The 25,569-nt window shown below is 47.4% G+C and overlaps 2 protein-coding genes and 1 pseudogene across 2 annotated transcripts in view; 1 reads left to right on the plus strand and 2 right to left on the minus strand.

Moving 5' to 3' along the window:
* Positions 1-25,569, minus strand: part of LOC139245785 (zinc finger protein 585A-like) — a 423,809-nt pseudogene that overhangs the window by 300,554 nt on the left and 97,686 nt on the right.
* The window catches only part of LOC139245779 (gastrula zinc finger protein XlCGF57.1-like), a 257,345-nt gene that overhangs the window by 59,790 nt on the left and 171,986 nt on the right, over positions 1-25,569 (minus strand). The gene's annotated exons all lie outside the window — the stretch shown is intronic.
* LOC139245776 (zinc finger protein 229-like) lies at positions 9,859-14,989 on the plus strand. The gene is made up of 2 exons (XM_070871282.1): positions 9,859-10,101; positions 12,948-14,989. Exon 2 carries the CDS (start codon positions 13,283-13,285, stop codon positions 14,822-14,824), a length of 1,542 nt encoding a protein of 513 aa, XP_070727383.1. The 5' UTR covers positions 9,859-10,101; positions 12,948-13,282; the 3' UTR covers positions 14,825-14,989.

A 25,569-nucleotide genomic window follows, 5' to 3' on the forward strand; every position in this document is an offset into this window, starting at 1 on the left:
CACGTGATATTAAAGTCAATGACCCTGTATTTGTACTCAATTATGGACATGGTTCCAAATGGTTTGCTGGCACTGTCATAGCCAAAGAAAGGAGTAATGTGTTTCAGGTCAAACTTGCCAATGGACTAATGTGCAGAAAGCATTTGGACCAAACCAAACTGCGATTCACAAACAGCCACGAGCAACCTGATGAGGACACCACCAACTTCGACCCTCCAACATATACACAAGCGACAACCGACATCACGGTTGACCATGAAACTGAACTCACCATCCCCAGCAGCCCGGAAAGGCCAGCAGTCAAGCAGCCCAGTGAAGAACCAACCAACTCACCCACACCCGCATTTGTACCGAGACGATCGAGAAGGGAGTGAAAAGCCCCAAATCGTCTCACCCTGTAAATAAGAGTACTATTGCCTTTGGGAGGGAGTGATATCATGTTTGCAACCCCAGGCAACCTGTATAATACTGCCATCAGAGGGCTTACCTGTTGGATCCCAGCATCCCTTGGGAGCATTGTATATAAGCAGGCCTCCCACGCTGGAGTCTGAATAAAGGAGCTAACGTCACACTTACTCATTTTCTACAGTGCTCAGTTGTATTACTTTATTATGAGCATAACACCACCGATCTCTGAGCTCTCTTCCTGTTGGTTCCCAGGGTAATCAATCACCACTCGCCAACATTATGCTGCCAGATTAAGTTGAGGGGCTCCGAGGAAGTAATAAATTGAGGCCGTGAATCTGAGCTAAGAAATAAAATTAGAGAAGCATGAATAAATGAACGAGGAGCTGCAAGATAAACTAAAGGGTACAATCCTAAAGGGGCTGCATGAACAGTGAGAACAGCGGGTTTATGCGCACTAATCACTGAAGGTGGCAGGACAGGTTGAGAAAGCAGTTAAAAAAGCTTACAGTGTCCTGGGCATCATAGAGGCGTGGCGTACAAAAGCAAGGAGGTTATGATGAACCTTTGTAAAACTGGTTCAGCCTCAACTGGAGCATTGTGTCCAATTCTGGGCACTGCACATTAGGATGTGATGGCCTTCGAGAGGGTGCAGAAAAGATTTACAAGAATGATTCATGAGATGAGCCATTTCAGTTATGTGGATAGACTGGAGAAGCTGGGGTTGTTCCCCTTTGAGCAGAGAAGGTTGAGAGCAGAATTGATAGGTGTTCAAAATCATGAAGGATCCAGACAGATTAGATAGAAAGATACTGTTCCCACTAAAGGGTTAAGAACCAGAGGAGACAGATTTATGGTGATTGGCAGAAGATCATCCTCATAGGCAGTCCCTCGAATCGAGGATGATTTGCTTCCACGTTAAAAAGTTCACAGATGTTTCAGTGAAGGACCTAAAATTCCAGGTCCAAACTAAATCTTGAAGGATGGAAGATGCCTGAGCATGGAATTTTTAATGTGTGGTGACCGTTGCATGCCAGCCACCACTCGAGCTTGACAGAGGTCTTGGTCCAGTAGCAAGGATTAACCAAGATGACTGGAGACCAGCTCTGCTACACGGACCTAGTGCACACACAAATCGCAGTGTGGACTGGCCCGTGCTGCACCTGGGCCCTTGCCTCTTCTAGGCCCTGAACTCGCGCCTCTCCTGGGCCCCGATCACGACCCTCTACAATCTCTCGCTGCTCCTTCGTTCCAACCTCGCCCCTCCTGCTGTACGTGCCCATGCTCCAATCACTGACCTGGACCCTGGCGACGTCCCTTTTCACTGCCGTTGCTCTCCTGCTGCAGCACGTGCTGCTCACTGGAGTGATATGCCATCACACTGCTCCTTCCGCTCCCTGGCCTGTTTCAATGGTGCTCGCAGGCTGGGGGCCGCTCAGACTGCTGGTCAAGGCCACCACGCTGCTTCGTCTGCTCGCTGGCCTGCTCTGATGGTGCTCGCAGGCCGGGGGCCGCTCAGTCTGCTGGGCTAGGCCGCCATGCTTCTCTTTCTGCTCCCTGGCCTGCATCGATGGTGCTCGCAGGCCAGGGGCCGTGCAGACTGTTGCGCCAGGCCGCCATGCTGCTCCCTGGCCTGCTCCGATGGTGCACTCTTCGGTAGACTGTGGGTAAGGCACACAGAGCAACTACACACAGGACAGTTGAACGGCCTCTCCCCAACGTGAATTCGCTCGTATACCAGCAGGTGGGATGAACGAGACACACACACACACAAGTGAGAGTGTTCCAGTGCACTGCCTGTGAAAAGAGCTTTAACCAGTTACACAGCCTGAAAAAACATTGCACCATTCACAGTGGGGAGAAACCGTACACATGTTCTGTGTGTGGATCAGTCTTCAACTGATCGTCCAACCTGGAGAGACACAAGACACCCACACCATGGAGAAACCGTGGAAATGTGGGGATTGTGGGAAGGGATTCAATTGCCCCTCTGCACTGGAAACTCATCGACGCCGTGACAATGGAGAGAGGCCGTTCAACTGCCCTGTGTGTGGGAAGGGATTCACTCATTCATCCAACCTGCTGGTACATGAGTGAATTGGCAGAAAAACCAAAGGTGATATCAGAAAAATCTATTTTATGCAGCAAGTGGTTACGATTTGGAATGCATAGCCTGAAAAAGGTGGTGGAGGCAGACTCAATCACGGCTTTCAAAAGGGAGTTGTATAATTATCTGAAAGAAAACATTTGCAGGGCCAGAGGAAAGGGCGGGGCAGTGTGACTAGCTGGGAGTCAGCAAGGGTTCGATGGGCTGAATGGCCTTCCGTGCAGTAACCATTCTGATTGTGTGAGCAGAACAACTCTGCTCGCTGACTCAATCTAAAGCCTTCCTGATTGTGAGCACCTCTGTTAAACCTGCCCTGCACCTTCACTGCTCCAAGGAGAACTACCCCAGATGCTGCAGCCATCACCTTATTGAATGGCGGCAAATGGCCGACGCATCTCCTATTTCTGATATTCTCATGTATTCATGTCATTGGTCCCCATCCTGCACCTGATGGCCTCCCTGCAGTAAGATGGCCGCCGCGCATGCTCCCTGCCCTGCAGAGGGACAATGGCAACATTGTGATGTCGAGGAAGCCCCGCCCCTGTCGCTCACTGCGGCGGGCGGTCCCGCACTGCCCAAAATGGCGGCCGAATTCCCCTCATTCCCCGACAGTAACCAAGGCCCGTCCCCGCCTGAAGGTGCCCTGCAGCCGCCACCCGCCGACTCGGTGGCCAAATCTCGCTGCCCGCGTGAGTCCGCAGGGAGGCCGGGCACGCTGTTCCATCCTCCGCGACGGCGGCGGTGGCGAAACATCGTCCGCCCGTCCGCGGCTAATAGGCTGGCCTCGCGCCTGCGCACATCTCCGCCCCGCCTCACCCTGGCCCCCGAGCTTAAAGGCCGCGAACGGAACCCGCCAACAAATCGCCAACCGCCCGCGCGCGCGCAGCACTCAGCCCGCAGCCAATGGCGAGGCGGCGCGGGGCACTAGCCCACACAGCGCGCGTTGCTCCGCGCCAATCAGCGGAGGGGGGGGCGGGGCGGGGCCGTGGCACCAATCAATCAATCGGCGAACAATCCAGGGCGCGCGGTGCTGAAGGGAAAGTGTCTCTGGCGACACAAACAGAAGATGCTGGAAGTGTCCACGGCTCAGGCAGCATCTGTGGGCAGCGTCAGAGGGGGCGGGGCGGCGGCCCTCCGTCACAACTGGAGAGTGCTGGGAAAGAATAGATCCTGAAGGAGCACTGAAAGGGGGAGGGGAGAAAGGACAACAGGGAAGGTCTGTGATGGGGGAAAGGCAGGAGAGATTAGAGAGACAAAAGGGAGGATGGGCCGAATTCAAATGGTACTGGCAGGAGTTAGAACAACATTAGTCAGGATAGGATGTGAGTGGTGGGATAATGATCAGTGGCCATTAGAGACAAGGAAAAAAAACAGGTTCAGTGGGTGGAGACCATGAAAAATAGGAACAGGAGTGGGCCACCCGGACCCCGAGCCTGCTTCCCATTCAATAAGATCATGGTTGGTCTGATCATAGAGTCAGTTCCACTCTCCTGTTTGCTCCCCAGAACACTTTACTCACTTATCGCTCAAAAATCTGTCTATCTCCGCCTTAAATATATTCAATGACCCAGCCTCCACAGCTCTCTGGGGCTGAAAATTTACAGATTTACAACCCTCTGAGAGAAGAAATTCCTCCATATCTCAGTTTTATATGGGCGGCCACTTTTTCTGAGACTATGTCCACTAGATACAGAGAAAAGCTTGCTACACTCGATCCCATCAAAAACTGCCAGGGCAGGTACAGCACGGGTTAGACAGGAAAGTTTAAGCTGGGCATTCCAGAACTTGGGGCCTGGGCAACAGAAGGCACAGCCAACAAAGCCACCAGTGGTTGAACAATTATAATCAGGGATGCTCAGGAAGGCAGCTATCTTTTTGGCCGGGGTGTGGGGGTGGGGGGAGCAGATGTGGGGCTGGAGGAGTTTATAGAGCTAGGGAGGGGCGAGGCCATGGAGGGATTTGAAAATAAGTATTAGAATTTTGAACTCAAGGCATTGCTTAACAAAAGCCAGTGTAGGTCAGCGAGCAGAGGGGTGATAGGTGAGCAGGACTTGGTGTGAGTTAGGACACGGGCAGCCGAGTTTTGGATCAACTCTAGTTTATGTACGGTAGAATGTGGGAGGAGTGTGTTGGAATTGTCAAGACCAGAAGTAACAAAGGCACGGATGAGGGCTTCAGCAGTGGATGAGCTGAGGCAAGAGCAGAGACGGGCGATGTTACAGAAGTGAAAATAGGCAATCTTAGTTATGATGTGGATATGTGGTCAAAAACTTATTTCAGGGTTAAGTATGACACCAAGGTTGCGAACAGACTGGTTCGGCGTCAGGCAGAAGTTGGCGAGAGGGATGGAATCAGTGACGAGGGAACGGAGTTTGTGGCAATAACAATTACAAATATCACGATATTTCACAGGCTATCACGTAAAATGTGTGGATGAGTTTGTTAAATTCAATCGGTTCCAATACCGGGTTAACTGATACAGAAAGTAACGGATTTCAAATCTTACATAGAAACATAGAAAACATAGAAAATAGGTGCAGGAGTAGGCCATTCGGCCCTTCGAGCCTGCACCACCATTCAATGAGTTCATGGCTGAACATGCAACTTCAGTACCCCATTCCTGCTTTCTCGCCATACCCCGTGATCCCCCTAGTAGTAAGGACTTCATCGAAATCCTTTTTGAATATATTTAGTGAATTGGCCTCAACAACTTTCTGTGGTAGAGAATTCCACAGGTTCACCACTCTCTGGATGAAGAAGTTTCTCCTTATCTCGGTCCTAAATGGCTTACTTCTTATCCTTAGACTGTGATCCCTGGTTCTGGACTTCCCCAACATTGGGAACATTCTTCCTGCATCTAACCTGTCTAAACCCGTCAGAATTGTAAACGTTTCTCTGAGATCCCCTCTCATTCTTCTGAACTCCAGTGAATACAAGCCCAGTTGATCCAGTCTTTCTTGACATGTCAGTCCCACCATCCCACGAATCAGTCTGGTGAGCCTTCGCTGCACTCGCTCAATAGCAAGAATGTCCTTCCTCAAGTTAGGAGACCAAAACTGTACACAATACTCCAGGTGTGGCCTCACCAAGGCCCTGTACAACTGTAGTAACACCTCCCTGCCCCTGTACTCAAATCGCCTCACTATGAAGGCCAACATGCCATTTGCTTTCTTAACCACCTGCTGTACCTGTATGCCAACCTTCAATGACTGATGTAGCATGACACCCAGGTCTCGTTGCACTTCCCCTTTTCCTAATCTGTCACCATTCAAATAATAGTCTGTCTCTCTGTTTTTACCACCAAAATGGGTAACCTCACATTTATCCACATTATACTTCATCTGCCATGCATTTGCCCACTCACCTAACCTATCCATGTCACTCTGCAGCCTCATAGCATCCTCCTCGAGCTCACACTGCCACCCAACTTAGTGTCATCCGCAAATTTGGAGATACTACATTTAATCCCCTCGTCTAAATCATAAATGTACAATGTAAACAGCTGGGGCCCCAGCACAGAACCTTGCGGTACCCCACTAGTCACTGCCTGCCATTCTGAAAAGTACCCATTTACTCCTACTCTTTGCTTCCTGTCTGCCAACCAGTTCTCAATCCACGTCAGCACACTACCCACAATCCCATGTACTTTAACTTTGCACATTAATCTCTTGTGTGGGACCTTGTCGAAAGCCTTATGAAATTCCAAATACACCACATGAACTGGTTCTCCCTTGTCCACTTGTTGTAGGCATTAGGCACCTGCTGAATATATCAAAACACTCGGCATTAGGCACCTGCTGAATATATCTAAACTCATTTCAGTTTAAAGTGGCCACATATAAAATGGCTGCCCAAGCATGATGGGTACTCAGTTAGTCAAGTAATGAACTACTGACTGAGGCTGACCGAGCAATGACCTAGTGAGGCCCACTACCAGGAATGCCTTGGATACAAGATAATTATAACGAACCTTTATAGTACACTGGTATAATCAGTGACTTCACACAGCCGAGCCCCGAGGAACAGAGATAAGGGGGGAACCTGCCTCACATAACGAGGTCATTAATCAGCCCGAGCTGACAAAAACCTAACATACAGCCCCTGAGATATCAGGAGAATTCTATTGGGTTAAAGAAACCTATACGTAATCTATAATCGTTATGATTGGATTGTGTCCAGCCGAAGTGGGCTGAGTAACTGTAAAGAACTATTGTAAAACATATAAATATCGATGAGTTTCTTTGTTCATCGGAGAGAAGTGCCTGGATCCAGTCCTGAGGCTTCCTCCCCGCTAGTGAAAATAAAGGCCACATTGGCATTGGAACCGACTCTGAGTGTTGAGTGATTCTTCAAAACATTCACACTAACACACTCAACTGGAAACATCCTCAAAAAATTCCAGAAGATTTGTCAAGCATGATTTCCCTTTCACAAATCCATGCTGACTTGGACCTATCATGTCACCTCTTTCCAAATGCGCAGCTATGACATCCTTAATAGTTGATTCCATCATTTTACCCATTACCGATGTCAGGCTGACCGGTCTATAATTACCTGTTTTTTCTCTCCCTCCTTTTTTGTAAAGTGGTGTTACATTAGCTACCCTCCACTTCATAGGAACTGATCCAGAGTCTATGGAATGTTGGAAAATGACTGTCAATGCATCCGCTATTTCCAAGGTCACCTCGTTAAGTACTCTGGGATGCAGACCATCAGGCCCTGGGGATTAATTGGCCTTCAATCCCATCAATTTGCCCAACACAATTTCCCGACCAATAAGGATTTCCCTCAGTTCCTCCTTCTTGCTAGACCTCTGACCCCTTTTATATCTGGAAGATTGTTTGTGTCCTCCTTAGTGAATACCGAACCAAAGTACTTGTTCAAGTGGTCTGCCATTTCTTTGTTCCCCGTTATGACATCCCCTGATTCTGACTGCAGGGGACCTACGTTTGTCTTTACTAACCTTTTTCTCTTTACATATCTATCGAAACTTTTGCAGTCTGTCTTAATGTTCCCTGCAAGCTTCATCTCGGACTCTATTTTCCCTGCCCTAATCAAACCCTTTGTCCTCCTCTGCTGAGTTCTAAATTTCTCCCAGTCCCCGGGTTCGCTGCTATTTCTGGCCAATTTGTATGCCACTTCCTTGGCTTTAATACTATCCCTGTTTCCCTTGATAGCCACAGTTGAGCCACCTTCCCTTTTTTATTTTTACACCAGACAGGGATGTACAGTTGTTGTAGTTCATCCATGCGGTCTCTAAATGTCTGCCATTGCCGATCCACAGTCAACCCCGTAAATATCATTCGCCAATCTATCCTAGCCAATTCACGCCTCATATATTCAAAGTTATCTTTCTTTAAGTTCTGGACCACGGTCTCTGAATTAACTGTTTCATTCTCCATCCTAATGTAGAATTCCACCATATTATGGTCACTCTTCTCCAAGGGGCCTCGCACAACTAGATTGCTAATTAATCCTCTCTCATTGCACAACACCCAGTCTAAGTTGGCCTCCCCCTAGTTGGTGCCTCGGCATATTGGTCTAGAGAACCATCCATAAAAGACTCCAGGAAATCCGCCTCCACTGCATTGCTACCGGGTTGGTTAGCCCAATCAATATGCAGATTAAAGTCGCCCATGATAACTGCTGTACCTTTATTGCACGCATCCCTAATTTCTTATTTGATGCTGCCCCCAACCTCACTACTACAGTTTGGTGGTGTGCACATAACTCCCACTAGCGTTTTCTGCCCTTTTGTATTCCGTAGCTCCACCCATACTGATTCCACATCATCCAAGCTAATGTCCTTCCTTACTATTGCGTTAATTTCCTCTTTAACCAGCAACGCCACCCCAGCTCCTTTTCCATTCTGTCTATCCTTCCTGAATGTTGAATACCCATGAATGTTGAGTTCCCAGCCTTGGTCACCCTGGAGCCATGTCTCCGTGATGCCAATTACATCATATCTGTTAACAGCTATCTGTGCAGTTAATTCGTCCACCTTATTATGAATACTCCTCACATTGAGGCACAGAGCCTTCAGGCTTGTCTTTCCAACACACTTTGCCCCTTAACAATTTTGCTGTAATGTGGCCCTTTTTGCTTTTTGTCTTAGGTTTCTCTGCCCTCCACTTTTACTTTTCTTCTTTCTACTCTTGAATCCTACTCCATTCATCTACACTCTCTGATTCCTGGTATTGTTGTTGATGTAAAAAAATTCTAAATTAATGACACTGCCCTCTGAACAGCACTTAAATACAATTGTTGACATTTACAATGGGTTTGCTTCTGCCCGCATTCTATTTCCCTCTGTCTCCCTGCATAGGTTCCCATCCCACAACCATATTAGTCTAACCCCTCCCCAACAGAACTAGCAAACACTCCCCCGAGGACATTGGTTCTGGTCCTTCCCAGGTGTAGATCAATTGTACTGGTCCCACCTTCCCCAGAACTGGTTCCAATATTCCAGGAATTTGAATCCCTCTCTTCTGCACCACTCCTTAAGTCACGTATTCCTCTGAGCTATCCTGCGATTCCTACTCTGACCAGCACGTGGCATTGGTAGCAATCCTGAGATTATGACCTTTGAGGTCCTACTTTTTAATTTAGCTCCTAGCTCCATAAATTCATCTTGTAGGACCTCAAACAGAACAAGTTTGGGGTTTATATGATAGAATACAAACTCGGTAAGAAGTGATATAAGTTAGATTAAGAAAAAGCACTAAAATGGAACATCAATTGGTCTCCTGTGATCACGGAGCAATCAAATATTCGAAACACTGTGTTTGAAACACAGATAATTTATTCAACATTTATACAGGCTACCAATTTCCAGCTCAGGTATAGGGGCTATGAAGATCATCAGAAATGAACAAGAGCTGCCAGAATGAACATGTTTCAGTGTCCAATGCAATCACAGTAAATCCTGTTCTATTCACAAATGCAGCCTTTCTCCTCAGCCCATTTAAAACTGAGATGAGGAGGAATTTCTTTTCTCAGAGGGTTGTAAATCTGTGGAATTCTCTGCCCCAGAGAGCCATGGGGGCTGGTTCATTGAATATATTTAAGGCGGAGATGGACAGATTTTTGAGCGATAAGGGAGTAAAGGGCTCTGGGGAGCGGGCAGGGAAGTGGAGCTGACTCTCTGATCAGATCAGCCATGATCTTATTGAATGGGGAGCAGGCCCGGGGGTCCGGGTGGCCCACTCCTGCTCCAATTTCTCATGGTCTTATGTACTCAGCATGCCCTGCGGGGAAGAATGTGCCGCTCCCAGACTACAGGAGCTCAATGCGCAGGCGCGGGTCCTGGGGGGAGGGGCTTTGGAGCATGTACGGTGCGGGTAATGGCGGAGGCCACACGTTTTGGGTAGGCTCCTCAGAAGTGTCCTTTTCATCGGTACAGAGCGGAGTAATGAACGAGCGGGGAGCCGGAGAGGCTTCATAAACAACCGGTGCCCGCCGCAAGCCCGAAATAACAAGCGGAATATCGGCGGTTGCAGCTTCGGGGCTTTCTCCCGGTCACAGGCCCAGGCTAACGGCGGACATTTGTGTGTAGGAAGTCAGGTTCAACGGTCTGCTATCTATATTCAGTGAGTAGCAAAGCGCATGTGCGGCCATGTTGGTGCAGGAACAATGTGAATGATGTCAGTGTCTGGAACTGAACCAAGCCAGAGTCAGCACCTTCAGGGGAGGGGAACCAGTGAGTGTAGAACTGAACCCAGCCAGAATCGGTGGTGAAAACTGGAAGTGGAGGGGAAACTGTCTAGAACATAAGATATTGGAGCAGGTGTAGGCCATTTGGCCCCTTGAGCCTGCTCCCCCATTGCTGATCCGATCATGGATTAGGTTCCAATTCCCCGTCCGCTCCCCATAACCCTTTACTCCCTTATCGCTCAAAAATGTGCCTATCTTCACCTTAATTATGTGTAACTCTCCATCTTAATAAAGAATTCTACCATATTATGGTCACTCTTCCCCAAGGGGCCTCGCACAACAAGATTGCTAATTGGTCCTCTCACATTACACATCACCCAGTCTAGGATGGCCAGCTCTCTAGTTGGTTCCTCGACATATTGGTCTCGAAAACCATCCCTAATACACACCAGGAAATCCTCCTCCACCGCATTGCTACCAGTTTGGTTAGCCCAATCAATATGTAGATTAAAATCGCCCATGATAACTGCTGTACCTTTATTGAACGCATCCCTAATTTCTTATTTGGTGCTGCCCCCAACCTCACTACTACTGTTTGGTGGTCTCCCACTAGCGTTTTCTGCTCTTTGGTATTCCGTAGCTCCATCCATACTGATTCCACATCATCCAAGCTAATGTCCTTCCTTACTATTGCGTTAATTTCCTCTTTAACCAGCAACGCCACCCCACCTCCTTTTCCATTCTGTCTATCCTTCCTGAATGTTGAATATCCCTGGATGTTGAGTTCCCAGCCTTGGTCGCCCTGGAGCCATGTCGCTGTGATACCAATTACATCATATCCGTTTACAGCTATCTGTGTAGTTAATTCATCCACCTTATTCCGAATACTCCTCGCATTGAGGCACAGAGCCTTCAGGCTTGTGTTTTTAACACACTTTGCCCCTTAAGAATTTTGCTGTAATTTGGCCCTACACTTTAACCGTCCTACACTTCAATCTATTTTCCCAGTCCACTTTTGCCCAATCTGCCCTCATACCTTTGTAGTCTCCATCATTTAAGCTTAGAACGCTGGTTTGAGATCCAAATTTCTCGCTCTCCATCTGAATTTGAAATTCAACCACGCTATGATCACTCATTCCAAGGGGCTCCTTTATTCGGAGATTGTTTATTAATCCTATCTCATTACACAGGACCAGATCTAAGATAGCCAGCACTTCAGAGGAGGAGCGAGAGAGGAAACCAGTTATTGTAGAACTGAACCCAGTCAGAGTCAGCAGCATCAGGGGAGGAGAGAGAGGGGAACCAGTGAATGTAGAACTGAACCCAGCCAGAGTCAGCATCCTCAGGGGAGGTGAGGAACCAGTGAGTATGGAACTGAACTCAGCCAGAGTCAGAACCTTCAGGGGCGGAGAGAGAAAGGAACGTGTGATTGAAGAACTGAACCCAGCCAGAGTCAGCACCATCAGGGGAGCAGAGAGTGGGAAACGTGTGATTGAAGAACTGGACCCAGCCAGAGTCAGCACCATCAGGGGAGCAGAGAGTGGGAAACATGTGATTGAAGAACTGAACCCAGCCAGAGTCACCACTATCAGGGGAGGGAGAGGGAGGGGAACCAGTGAGTGTAGAATTGAACCCAGCCAGAGTCAGCATAAGAACATAAGAAGAAGTAGGCCATACGGCCCCTCGAGTCTGCTCCACCATTTAATACGATCATGGTTGAGCCGATCATGGACTCGGGTCCACTTCTCTGTCTGCTCCCCATAACCCCTTATTCCCTTATCGATTAAGAAATTGTCTTTCTCTGTCTTAAATTTATTCAATGAGCCAACTTCCACAACTCTCTGAGGCAGCGAATTGCACAGATTTACAACCCTTTGAGGGAAGATATTCCTCCTCATCTCAGTTTTAAATGGGTGGCCCCTTATTCTAAGATTATGTCCTCTAGTTCTAGTCTCCCCTCTCAGTGGAAACACCCTCTCTGCATCCACCTTGTCAAGCTCCCTCATAATCTTATACGTTTCGATAAAATCACCTCTCATTCGTCTGAATTCCAATGAGTAGAGGCCGAACCTTCTCAACCTTTCCTCATAAGTCAACCCCCTCATCTCCGGAATCAACCTTGTGAACCTTCTTTGAACTGCCTCCAAAGCAAGTATCTCCTTTCTTAGATATGGAAACCAAAACTGAATGCAGTATTCAAGGTGTGGCCTCACCAATACCCCGTATAACTGTAGCAAGACATCCCTGCTTTTATACAACATCCCCTTTGCAATAAAGGCCAAGATTCCATTGGCCTTCCTGTTCACTTGCTGTACCTGCATACTTACCGTTTGTGTTTCATGCAGCAGGACTCCCCAGGTCCCGCTGTACTGCAAATATTTCTCCATTTAAATAATAACATGCTCTTCGAATTTTTTTCTGCCAAAGCGCATAACCTCACACTTTCCAACATTATACTCCATCTGCCAAATTTTTGCCCACTCACTTAGCCTGTCTGTGTCGTTTTGCAGGTTTTTTGTGTCCTCCTCGCACAGTACATTTCCTCCCATCTTGGCAACATTACACTCGGTCCCTTCATCCAATTCATTAATCTAGATTGTAAATAGTTGGGGGCCCAACACTGATTCCTGCAGCACCCCACTAGTTACTGATTGCCAAACTGAGAATTTATCCCGAATCTCTGTTTTCTGTCAGTTAACCAATCCTATCCATGCGAATATATTACTCCCAACCCCGTGAACTATTATCTTGTGCGGTAACCTTTTATTATCTCCTTTTACAGAATATTAGAAGGGAAGATTTTCAGACAGGAAACACAAACCAAACATCACGTCAAGATCTGACAGAGTCAATCGATTTATCAGGACCTGAATATCATCGGCCTATGAAAGTGGAAGGAGAAATGTTTGTCTGTTCTGTCTGTTGGAAAAGATTTCAAACATCAGTGTGACTGGAAAAGCACCGAGACACACACACCCGAGTGAGTGTTCCAGTGCACTGCCTGTGGAAAGAGCTTTAACCAATTAAACAGCCTGAAAAATCATCGCACCATTCACAGCGCGAAGAAACTGTAAACGTGTTGTGTGCGTGGGCGAGGCTTCAACCCATCGTCCAACCATGGAGAGTCACAAGGATACCCGCACCATGGAGAAACCGTGGAAATGTGGTGACTGTGGGAAGGTATTCAGATCACCGTCTGAGCTGGAAATTCATCGACGCAGTCACACTGGGGAGAGGCCGTTCACCTGCTCCGAGTGTGGGAAGGGATTCACTCGATCATCCGACCTGCTGATACACCAGCGAGTTCACACTGGGGAGAGGCCATTCACCTGCGCTGCGTGTGGGAAGGGATTTACTCAGTCATCCAACCTGCTGGCACACCAGCGAGTTCACACTGGGGAGAGGCCATTCCCCTGCTCAGAGTGTGGGAAGGGATTCACATTTTCAGCCAACCTGCTGAGACACCAGCGAGTTCACACTGGGGAGAGGCCGTTCACCTGCTCTGAGTGTGGGAAGGGATTCACTCGGTCATCCACCCTGCTGGCACACCAGCGAGTTCACACTGGGGAGAGGCCATTCACCTGCTCAGAGAGTGGGAAGGGATTCACTGGGTCATCCCAACTTGTAGCTCACCGGCGAGTTCACACCGGGGAGAGACCGTTCACCTGCTCTGAATGTGGGAAGGGATTCACTTATTCATCCATCCTGCGGATACACCAGCGAGTTCACACTGAGGAGAGGCCATTCACTTGCTCTGAGTGTGGGAAGGGATTTACTCAGTCATCCAACCTGCTGAAACACCAGCGAGTTCACACTGGGGAGAGGCCATTCACCTGCTCTGAGTGTGGGAAGGGATTCACTCGGTCATCCACCCTGCTGGCACACCAGCGAGTTCACACTGGGGAGAGGCTATTCACCTGCTCAGAGTGTGGGAAGGGATTCACTCGGTCATTCAACCTGCTGATACACATGCGAATTCACACCGGGGAGAGGCCATTCACCTGCTCTGAGTGTGGGAAGGGGTTCACATGTTCAGCCGACCTGCTGAGACACCAGCGAGTTCACACTGGGGAGAGGCCGTTCACCTGCTCAGAGTGTGGGAAGGGATTCACTCGGTCATTCACCCTGCTGATACACATGCGAGTTCACACCGGGGAGAGGCCATTCACCTGCTCTGAGTGTGGGAAGGGATTCACATGTTCAGCAGACCTGCTGAGACACCAGCGAGTTCACACTGGGGAGAGGCCGTTCACCTGCTCAGAGTGTGGGAAGGGATTCACTCGATCATCCGACCTGCTGATACACCAGCGAGTTCACACTGGAGAGAGGCCATTTACCTGCTCAGAGTGTGGGAAGGGATTCACTCGGTGTTCCACCCTGCTGACACACCAGCGAGTTCACACTGGGGAGAGGCCATTCACCTGCTCAGAGTGTGGGAAGGGATTCACTCAGTCATCCCACCTGCTGACACACCAGCGAGTTCACACTGGGGAGAGGCCATTCACCTGCTCTGAGTGTGGAAAGCGATTCACTCGGTCATCCACCCTGCTGACACACCAGCGAGTTCACACTGGGGAGAGGCCATTCACCTGCTCAGAGTGTGGGAAGGGATTCACTCAGTCATCCCACCTGCTGACACACCAGCGAGTTCACAAGTGACTGCAGGGGTTGGAATCTGCTGTTATTACTGCTGTTAATCACATCCTGACTGAACCATGTTCATTCTGACAGTTGGGATTTGTTTCTGCTGATGTTAATAAACCTATAACTGGGCTGGACTTTAATATTCTGGATATATTGCTGATTGTGTTCTCGGGGCTGCAGTGTCCATTTAAGAAACACGGTGTGTTGTTTTTCTCCTTAATTCAGCGACTCTCAACAGAAAGTTAGTTTGCAATAAAATTATGAACTTTTACTTTAATCCTAAATTGATCTTTGGTACAAAATCTGCAATAGCGTGTGAAAGTTTCGACTGAATAAAATGTCCAATTAGAAAGAGCTTCCTGACAATGCTTACTGACTTGCACATTACACACAGTGGCTCCTCCATTATCCACCAGAAAGAAGGGGAATGGGAATTGGTGGGGAATCCGTGTCCCCAAATGCTGCCCCTCCCATCTGGTGCAGCAATCCCCAAGGCACGGGAATAGAGACAAGTCCAGAGCAAAACTGTGTGCAGTACTCCAGGTGTGGTATTGCCAATGCCCTGTACAGGTGTAGCAGGACTTCCCTACTTTCATACTCCATCTTCCTTGCAATAAAGGCCAGCATTCCATTTGCCTTCCTGATTACTTGCTGTATTTGCATGCTAACTTTTTGAGTTTCATGTCGAAGAATCCCCCCAGATCCCTCTGTACTACAGCATTTTGCAATAGTCCCCATTTAAATAATTTTGTTTTTTCTTTTTCCTACCAAAGGGGATAACCTGACATTTTACCACATTATGGTCCATCTGCCAGATTTTTTCTCGTTATAGAAACATAGAAAATAGGTGCAGGAGTAGGCCATTCAGCCCTTCGAGCCTGCACCACCATTCAATGCTTTCTCCCCATACCCCTTGATCCCTTTAGCTGTAAGAGCCACATCTAACTCCTTTTGAATATAACGAACTGGCCTCAACAACTTTCTGTGGTAGAGAATTCCACAGGTTCACAATTCTCTGAGTGAAGAAGTTTCTCCTCATCTCAGTCTTAATTGGCTTACCCCTTGTCCTTAGACTGTGACCCCTGTTTCTGGACTTCCCCAACGTCCGGAACATTCTTCCTGCATCTAACCCGTCCAATCCCGTCAGAATTTTATGTTTATGAGATCCACTCTTATTCTTCTAAATTCCAGTGAATATAAGCCTCGTTGATCCAGTCTTCATATGTCAGTCCTGCTATCCCAGGAATCAGTCTGGTGAACCTTCGCTGCACTCCCTCAATAGCAAGAATGTCCATCCTCAGATTAGGAGACCAAAACTGTTCACAATATTCAAGGTGTGGCCTCACCAAGGCCCTGTACAACTGCAGTAAGACTTCCCTGCTATACGCAAATCCTCTCGCTATGAAGGCCAACATGCCATTTGCCTTCTTCACTGCCTGCTGTACCTGCATGCCAACTTTCAATGACTGATGTACCATGACACCCAGATCTCGATGTACCTCCCCTTTTCCTAATCTGTCACCATTCAGATAATATTCTGCCTTCATGTTTTTGCCACCAAAGTGGATAACCTCACATTGAACTACATCATACTGCATCTGCCATGCATTTGCCCACTCATGCAACCTGTCCAAGCCACCCTGCAGCCTCTTAGAATCCTCCTCATAGCTCACACTGCCACCCAGCTAAGTGTCATCCGCAAACTTGGAGAGATTATATTCAATTCCTTCGTCTAAATCATTAATGTATATTGTAAATAGCTGAGGTCCCAGCACTGAACCTTGCGGTACCCCATTAGTCACTACCTGCCATTCTGAAGAGGACCCATTTATGCCTACTCTTTGCTTCCTGTCTGCCAACCAGTTCTCCATCCACGTCAATACATTACCCCCAATACCATGTGTTTTAATTTTGCACACTAATCTCTTTTGTGGGATCTTGTCAAAAGCCTTTTGAAAGTCCAAATACACCACATCCACTGGCTCTCCCTTGTCCACTCTACTTGTTACATCCTCAAAAAATTCTAGAAGATTTGTCAAGCATGATTTCCCTTTCATAAATCCATGCTGACTTGGACCGATCCTGTCACTGCTTTCCAAATGTGCTGCTATTACATCTTTAATAATTAATTCCAACATTTTCCCCACAACTGATGTCAGGCTAACCGGTCTCTAATTTGGTTTTCTCGCTCACTTTTTTAAAAAGTGGTATTACACTCGTTACCCTTAAATCCATAGGAACTGATCCAGAGTTGATAGAATGATGGAAAATGACCATCAATGCATCCACTATTTCTAGGGCCATTTCCTTAAGTACTCTGGGATGCAGTCTATCAGGCCCTGGGGATTTATTGGCTTTCAATCCCATAAATTTCCGTAACACAATTTCCTGACTAATCAGGATTTCCTTCAGTTCCCCCTTCTTGCTAGACCCTTGGTCCCCTAATATTTCTGAAAAGTTATTTGTGTCTTCCTTAGTGAAGACAGAACCAAAGTATTTGTTCAATTGGCCTGCCATTTCTTTGTTCCCCATTATAAATGTACCTGATTCTGACTGCAAGCGACCTACGTTTGTTTTCACTAATCTTTTTCTCTTCACATATCTATAGAAGTTTTTGCAGTCAGTTTTTATGTTTCCTGCAAGCTTCCTCTCATACTCTATTCTTTCTCTCAGATGTTGCCTGACCTGCTGAGATTTCCAGCAGTTTGTTATTATTTCAGATTTCAGCATCTGCAGTATTTTCCTTTTGTATTAAGAAAGAAAGACTTGCATTGATATAGCGCCTTTCATGTCCACCAAACGTCTCAAATGCTTTACAGCCAATGAAGTACTTTTGAGTGTAGTCATTGTTGTAATGTGGGAAACATAGCAGCCAATTTGAACACAGCAAGCTCCCACAAACAGCAATGTGATAAATGACCGGATACCCTGTCCATGTTATATTGGAAGATCGGGATATGTTATGGCAGGTCGGGGCATAAAAGGAGCAGCGTGCGGCCCAGGGAGCAGCGTGGAGGCATGCAGCTTCAGGGAGCAGCGCGAGCTGCAAAGGCAGCAAAGAGTGATGTCATCAAGGTCCAGGTTGATGATTGGACCGTGGGTCGGTGCAGCAGGAGCAGCGAGGTCGGGGCGAAGGAGCGGGGAGGGACATGATTGGGGCCCAGGAGAGGTGTGAGTTCGGGGCCAGGGGCCCAGGGGTAGCACGGGCCAGCCCACACTGCGATATGTGTGCGCACTAGGTCCATGCAGCAGAGCTGGTCTCCAGTCGTCCTGGTTAATCCTCGCCACTGGACCAAGACCTTGCTCTGTCAAGCCCGTTTGGTGGCTTCTGTGCAACGGCCACCACACGTTAAAAAAATCCATGCACAGGCATCTTCCACCCTTCAGGATGTAGTTCGGGACATCCAGTATTTTGCCAATGACCGATGATTCCACATCATCCAAGCTAATGTCCTTCTTACTATTTTGTTAATCTCCTCTTTAACCAGTAACACTACCCCACTTCCTTTTCCTTTCTGTCTATCCTTCCTGAATATTGAATACCCCTGGATGTTGAGTTACCAGCCTTGGTCACCCTGGAGTCATGTCTCCGTAATCCCAATTACATCCTATCCATTAACAGCTATCTGTGCCTTATTATGAATGCTCCTCACATTGAGACACAGCCTTCAGACTTGTTTTTTTAACACTCTTTGTTCTTTTAGAATTTTGCTGTAATGTGGCCCTTTTTGATTTTTGCCTTTGATTTCTCTGCCCTCCACTTTTCCTTATCTCCTTTCTACCTTTTGCTTCTGCCCCCATTTTACTCTGTCTCCCTGCATAGATTCCCATCCCCCGGCTGTATTAGTTTAAACCCTCCCCAACAGCACTCGCAAACACTCCCCCTAGGATATCAGTTCCGGTCCTGCCCAGGTGCAGACCGGTTGTATTGGTCCCACCTCCCCCAGAACCGGTTCCAATGTCCCAGGAATTTGAATCCCTTCCTCTTGCACCATTCCTCAAGAAAGGTATTCATCTTAACTATCCTGCTATTTCTACTCTGACTAGCACGTGGCACTGGTAGCAATCCTGAGATTACTAGCTTTGAGGTCCTACTTTTTAATTTAACTCCTAGCTCCCTAAATTTAGCTTGTTGGATCTCATCCCATTTTTTACCTATATCGTTGGTACCTCATTATCCTATCCATATCCCTTTCTAGATTCTTTGCATCTTCCTCACAACTTGGTTTCCCACCTATCTTTGTATCATCAGCAAATTTTACTGTGTTACACTTGGTCCCTTCATCCAAGTCATTAATATAAATTGTAAATAGTTGAGGTCCCAGCACTGATCCCTGCAGCACCCCACTAGTTACAGTTTGCCAACCAGAAAATGACCCATTTATACCGACTCTCTGTTTTCTGTTACTTAGCCAATCCTCTATCCATTCTGATATATTACCCCCAACCCCGTGAGCTCTTAGCTTGTGTAATAACCTTTTGTGTGGCACCTTATCGAATGTTTTCTGGAAATGCAAATATACAACTTCAACTGGTATTCCTTTATGCACTCTGCTCATTACATCACCAAGCAACTCCAGAAAATTTATCAACCATGATTTCCCTTTCATAAAACCATGCTGACTCTGCTGGACTGCAACATGATTTTCTAAATGTCCTGCTACTAATTCCTTAATGATGCATTCCAGTATTTTCCCACTGAGATGGTAGGCTAACTGATCTATGGTTTCCTGCTCTCTGCCTCCCTCCTTACTTGAATAGGAGTGTTACATTTGCAGTTTTCCAGTCTGCTGGGACCTTTCCAGAATTCAGGGAATTTTGGCAGATTACAACCAGTGCATCCACTATCTCTGCAGCCACTTCTTTTAAGACCTTAGGATGCATGCTATCAGGTCCGGGGGATTTGTTCACCTTTAGTCCCATTTGTTTGCTGAGTACTTTATCTCTGGTGTTAGTGACTGTTTTAAGTCCCCCCATCACCCCACCCTCACCACCGCAATAGCTCCTTGATTATCAACTGTTGGGATGTTTTTAGTGTCCTCTACCGTGAAGAACAAGACAAAATATTTGTTCAAAATCTCTGCCATTTCCATGTTTCCCGTTATTAATTCTTCAGTCTCATCCTCTAAGGGATAATGTTTACTTTAGCTACTCATTTCCTTTTTCTATACCCGTAGAAGCTCTTACTGTCTGTTTTTATATTTCTTGCTAGTTTGTTCTCATGCTATCTTTTCTGTCTTTATCATTTTTTTGTTGTCCTTTGCTGGTTTCTAAAAAATTCCCAATCTTCTGGCCTTCCACTGTCTTTCACAACATTATATCAGACAGGAGGGGATTGGTGTCAGTGACTGTGGGGTTGGTTTATATCAGACAGGAGAGGATTGGTGACATGGAATCATAGCAGTTTACAACACAGAACGAGGCCAGTAGACCCATCATGTCTGTATGGCCAAAAAAGAGCTATCCAGGCTAATCACACTTTCCAGCTCTTGGTCCGTAGCCCTGTAGGTTAACACACTTCCAGTGCATATCCAAGTACTTTTGTAAATGCGATGAGGGTTTCTGCCCCTACTATTCTTTCAGGCAGTAAGTTCCAGACTCCCACCTCCCTCTGGAGGTTATGCTAGAACTGTGTAAAACACTAGTTAGGACATAGCTGGAGTACTCACACAGTTCTGCTCATTACATCACCCTATTGTGCCAGCTCAGGCTCACCCTATTGGGCAATCCCGGGCTCATTCTATTGGGCCAGCATAGGCTCACTTTATTGGGCCAGCCCCAGGCTCACCCTATTGGGCCAGCACAGAAGACCCAGCGGAGAAAATCAGCAGCTCATTGAGTTTATTCTCACTCTGCGCACAGTGGGTGCAGAACTGAACCCAACCTTGTAAGCTGGCAATGCATCGTCACAGTCACACTGGGGAGAGACTGTTCACCTGCTCTGAGTGTGGGAAGGGATTCACTCATTCATCCGTCCTGCTGAGACACCAGCGAGTTCACAAGTGACTGCAGGGGTTTGTTTCTACTGTTACTGCTGCTGTTAATCACATCTTAACTGAATCGTGTTCATTCTATCAGTTAGGGATTGTTTCTGCTGATGTTAATAACCCCTATAATTGGGCTGGAGTTTAATATTTTGATATTTCAATTAACAGAGTGTATCAATATTTGATGACTCCAAAATAAGAAGAGACTAATTGACACCCTGTTACTGACTGCACCATTTTGGGCCTTTTCTCCTCTCTAACTCTGGATTATTTTAGTTCTTATACCTTCGGTTACTCTCAGGGGCAAGTCCCAGTTTCCCATACCTTCCAGAGTTGATGATCTCGCCCTGGTATTCAGCAAAGGTGTTGATAACACGGCCAGGATCACTAAACATAAAACCCAGTCTGTTAATCACCTTCAGATACTGGACTTAGCGAGTGCCCCAAGTATCTCTCTCACCTTCGATGTGTGAATGGAGCATTACGCCTGCAAACCTGGTTTCAATTTGTATTTGAATCCACTCAGCAAACATATTTTTAAAAATACGTACATGTAAACCGATCACATCAAATAATTGGCACAGATTTAGAGTCAACAAGATGAATAAGTAAACAAATTACGGCCCAATAACCCAGCTCTATATTCACAGGAGAAAGTCTGTTATCTAACTCCTCGAATGTCAGTTGGTGAGATGAGCGACTGAATCACTTTCCATGTACAACAGCATCCATTCCCACTGTGCCCACATTCACAGTGTTGAGTCAGGTGGGTGCACGAGTCTCACAGGCTGAACAATTGGTTGAAGGTGTATCCACACACACAACATGTGTCCTGTTTCTCCCCGCTGTGATTGGTGTTTTTACAAAGGCTGATGATAAGGTGATCCTGATCAATCTGGGAATCTTGCAAATCTTGAGGCGATGTTTGGATTGAGTTTCCCAGCTGCAGATCCTCCCCTTCTAATATCCTGCAAATAAATGGTGGTTACAAACATTGTTACTTTAAATACAGGATAGAAATTCAGAACAAATCTAGATTCTACAGAACATTCTGTTCCCTCATGTCCCCCCTAAGCTGTAAATTCCTTATTCTAGACACTCCCCCTCCATCCTCACTGTCTAAATTCAACATTCCTTTCATTGTCTGAGATTTATTATCTCCAGAAAGTGCTGAATCTGGCTGTGTGCAATTCCACAGACATTAGTTAACCTCTAGTGCCTCACCGTCAGTCGACTCAATGAGTGCCAGCAGGATTTCCACCTATGGTAGGCATCACAGCTTCAAATCCTGTCCTCAAATGACATCCACACACTTCACAGTTGAGGTCACTGGATTGGTACGAACAGTAGGGACACTGGCTGATTTTTACTCATATTTAGCCCAGTGGTACTGAGGACAATTATAATCCCTGAACTGCTGCCTTGGCTGAGATCAACTCACCCTATTGGGCAATCCTGGGCTCATCCTATTGGGCCAGCATGGGCTCACTCTATTGGGCCAGCCTGGGCTCACCCTATTGGGCCAGCACAGAAGACCCAGCGGAGAAAATCAGCAGCTCATTGAGTTTATTCTCACTCTGCGCACAGCGGGTGCAGAACTGAACCCAACCTTGATCATGGATTGAACTTGAGAACTTCCCAGTCAGTATTGCAGTGTTCTAAAATTTGAGGGGTTGGGTGAGGGTTAGAACAGAATATTTTGAAACAAATTTGACTCCACCTTTAACCAACACCTTCATCACACTGCACAATTCTGAAATCTTTCCAAATTATACAAGTGGATCATCAAACACAGTGAGACATTTTAGAAAGGCTCAAGTCACTGAAATAGACAGCTTTACAATCACTGCACAGTACAGAAAGGAGCGACTGTTGATGGAAGCTCTGTTAGTGAAGTCCTCCGACACCCCAAGATAAACTGGACTGTCCCTTTAACTATAATGAGGCAGAGAAAGGGGAGTCCCTGTCCCTGTAAATATCTGCCCCATTCCCCCAGGCAGTGGGGGGAGGAACAGCGCGCGGTCTCTTTATATCCTGACCCAGCAACCACTGGATGGGCTAAAGATCATAGAATGTTGATCGCATCAGGTTTCGCAGAACAACTGAAATGAGCACACAAAGTCTATATATATATATATATAGTATATATTTTTTTTCTTTATATATATATAGTGTTTGTGTATACAAAGCACATCATTTTTAATGTTTGCTAGTCAATTCCAGAGATAAATTATCTTCACCAATTATTTTCCAGCATTTTATTTCCATTTTTTTACAATGTAATTGCAGAGTGTTAAATACCTTTACCATTTATTGATAACCCATTGTCTTGTGTGGTCTTGTTTAGAAAGTGATGTCACACTGACCATTCTGTTACCAAAGTGACCATGTCTGTCTGCAGTATTCAGTGGGAAAGGGGATTAAATCACACCGAGGTTAATGAGGAGCCCCCCACCAGTCTCTGAGCTTTATTGTCCAGTGATTACCTCACCGTCACACACAAGCTCCTGATATTTACCTCCAGTGTGGATCATTGGTGTAAGTGATGGTCAAAATGAAATTGTATGTGTGAAATAGGAGTTGGGGTGAAAGAGGGGTTGGGGTGAGGGGGTTAGAGAGTGGGGTGAAGGAGGGGTTTGGGTGAAGGAGAGGTTGGGGTGAGGGGGGGTTTGGGTGAAGGAATGAAGGAAGGTTTGGGGTGAGGGGGTTGGGGTGAGGGGGGTTTGGGTGAGGGGGGTTGGGGTGAGGGAGCGAAGGAGGGGTTGGGGTGAGGGGGGTTTGAGTGAGGGGGTGAAGGAGTGGTTGGAGTGAGGGGGTTTGGGGTGAGAGGGTGAAGGAGGGGTTGGGGTGAGGGGGGTTTGGGTGAGTGAGTGAAGGAGGGGTTGGGGTGAGGGGGGTTGGGGTGAGGGGGTGAAGGAGGGGTTGGGGTGAGGGGCGTTGGAGTGAGGGGGGTTGGGGTGAGGGGGGTTTGGGGTGAGGGGGTGAAGGAGGGGTTGGGGTGAGGGGGGTTGGAGTGAGGGGGGTTGGGGTGAGGGGGTGAAGGAGGGGTTGGGGTGAGGGGAGTTGGAGTGAGTGGGCTTGAGGTTAGGGGTGAAGGAGGGGTTGGGGTGAGGGGGATTTGAGTGAGGGGGTTGGGGTGAGGGGGGTTTGGGGTGAGGGGGTGCGGCATGGGTTTGGGTGAGGGGGGTTGGGGTGAAGAAGGGGTTGGAGTGATGGGGGTTGGGTGACGGGGTGAAGGAGAGGTTGGGGTGAGGGGGTTTGGGGTGAGGGGGGTTTGGGTGAGGGGGTGAAGCAGGGGTTGGGGTGAGGGGTGAGGGGTTTGGGGTGAGGGGGTGAAGGAGGGGTTGGGGTGAGGGGGGTTGGGGTGAGGGAGTGAAGGAGGGGTTGGAGTGAGGGGGGTTGGGGTGAGGGGGTGAAGGAGAGGTTTGGGTGATGGGGGTTGGGGTGAGGGGCTGAAGGAGGGGTTGGGGTGAGGGGGGTTGGGGTGAGGGGGTGAAGGAGGGATTGGGGTGAGGGGGTGAAGGAGGGGTTGAGGTGAGGGGTTTGGGGTGAAGGGTGGTGGAGGGGTTGGGGCGAGCAGTTGGAGGGTCGGGGTGGCTGGTGTTAAAAAAAAATCCATGCACAGGCATCTTCCACCCTTCAGGATGTAGTTCGGGATCCGGAATATTAGATCCTTCATTGAAAAACCTGTGAACTCATCCCTTTTCGGCATGGAAGCAAGTCATCCTCATTTTGAGAGACTGTCTATGATGTTGATGATGATGCAAAGGAACCAAGAGGGTCCTTTAATATGGAAATAACTTCAAGGTGTAAACGACCAAAAGAACAAAAAGAACTCCAGTTATGTTCAACTTCTTATCTGCAGGAGGACAAAGGGTTTGATTAGGGCAGGGAAAATGGAGTACGAGAAGAAGCTTGCAGGGAACATTAAGACGGACTGCAAAAGTTTCTATAGATATGTAAAGAGAAAAAGGTTAGTAAAGACAAACGTAGGTCCCCTGCAGTCAGAATCAGGGGAAGTCATAACGGGGAACAAAGAAATGGCGGACCAATTGAACAAGTACTTTGGTTCGGTATTCACGAAGGAGGACACGAACAACCTTCCGGTTATAAAAGGGGTCGGGGGGTCTAGTAAGGAGGAGGAACTGAGGGAAATCCTTATTAGCCGGGAAATTGTGTTGGGGAAATTGATGGGATTGAAGGCCGATAAATCCCCAGGGCCTGATGGACTGCATCCCAGAGTACTTAAGGAGCTGGCCTTGGAAATAGAGGATGCGTTGACAGTCATTTTCCAACATTTCATTGACTCTGGATCAGTTCCTATAGAGTGGAGGGTAGCCAATGTAACCCCACTTTTTAAAAAAGGAGGGAGAGAGAAAACAGGGAATTGTAGACCGGTCAGCCTGACATCGGTAGTGGGTAAAATGATGGAATCAATTATTAAGGATGTCATAGCAGTGCATTTGGAAAGAGGTGACATGATAGGTCCAAGTCAGCATGGATTTGTGAAAGGGAAATCATGCTTGACAAATCTTCTGGAATGTTTTGAGGATGTTTCCAGTAGAGTGGACAAGGGAGAACCAGTTGATGTGGTATATTTGGACTTTCAGAAGGCGTTCGACAAGGTCCCACACAAGAGATTGATGTGCAAAGTTAGAGCACATGGGATTGGGGGTAGTGTACTGACATGGATTGAGAACTGGTTGTCAGACAGGAAGCAAAGAGTAGGAGTAAATGCGTACTTTTCAGAATGGCAGGCAGTGACTAGTGGGG

The sequence above is a fragment of the Pristiophorus japonicus genome, unplaced genomic scaffold (assembly GCF_044704955.1).
Source record: "Pristiophorus japonicus isolate sPriJap1 unplaced genomic scaffold, sPriJap1.hap1 HAP1_SCAFFOLD_236, whole genome shotgun sequence".
NCBI lineage: Eukaryota > Metazoa > Chordata > Chondrichthyes > Pristiophoridae > Pristiophorus > Pristiophorus japonicus.

Coding starts and splice junctions, on each gene's coding strand:
- LOC139245776 (XM_070871282.1), top strand. CDS start 13,283: ATGGAGAGTCACAAGGATACCCGCACCATGGAGAAACCGTGGAAATGT.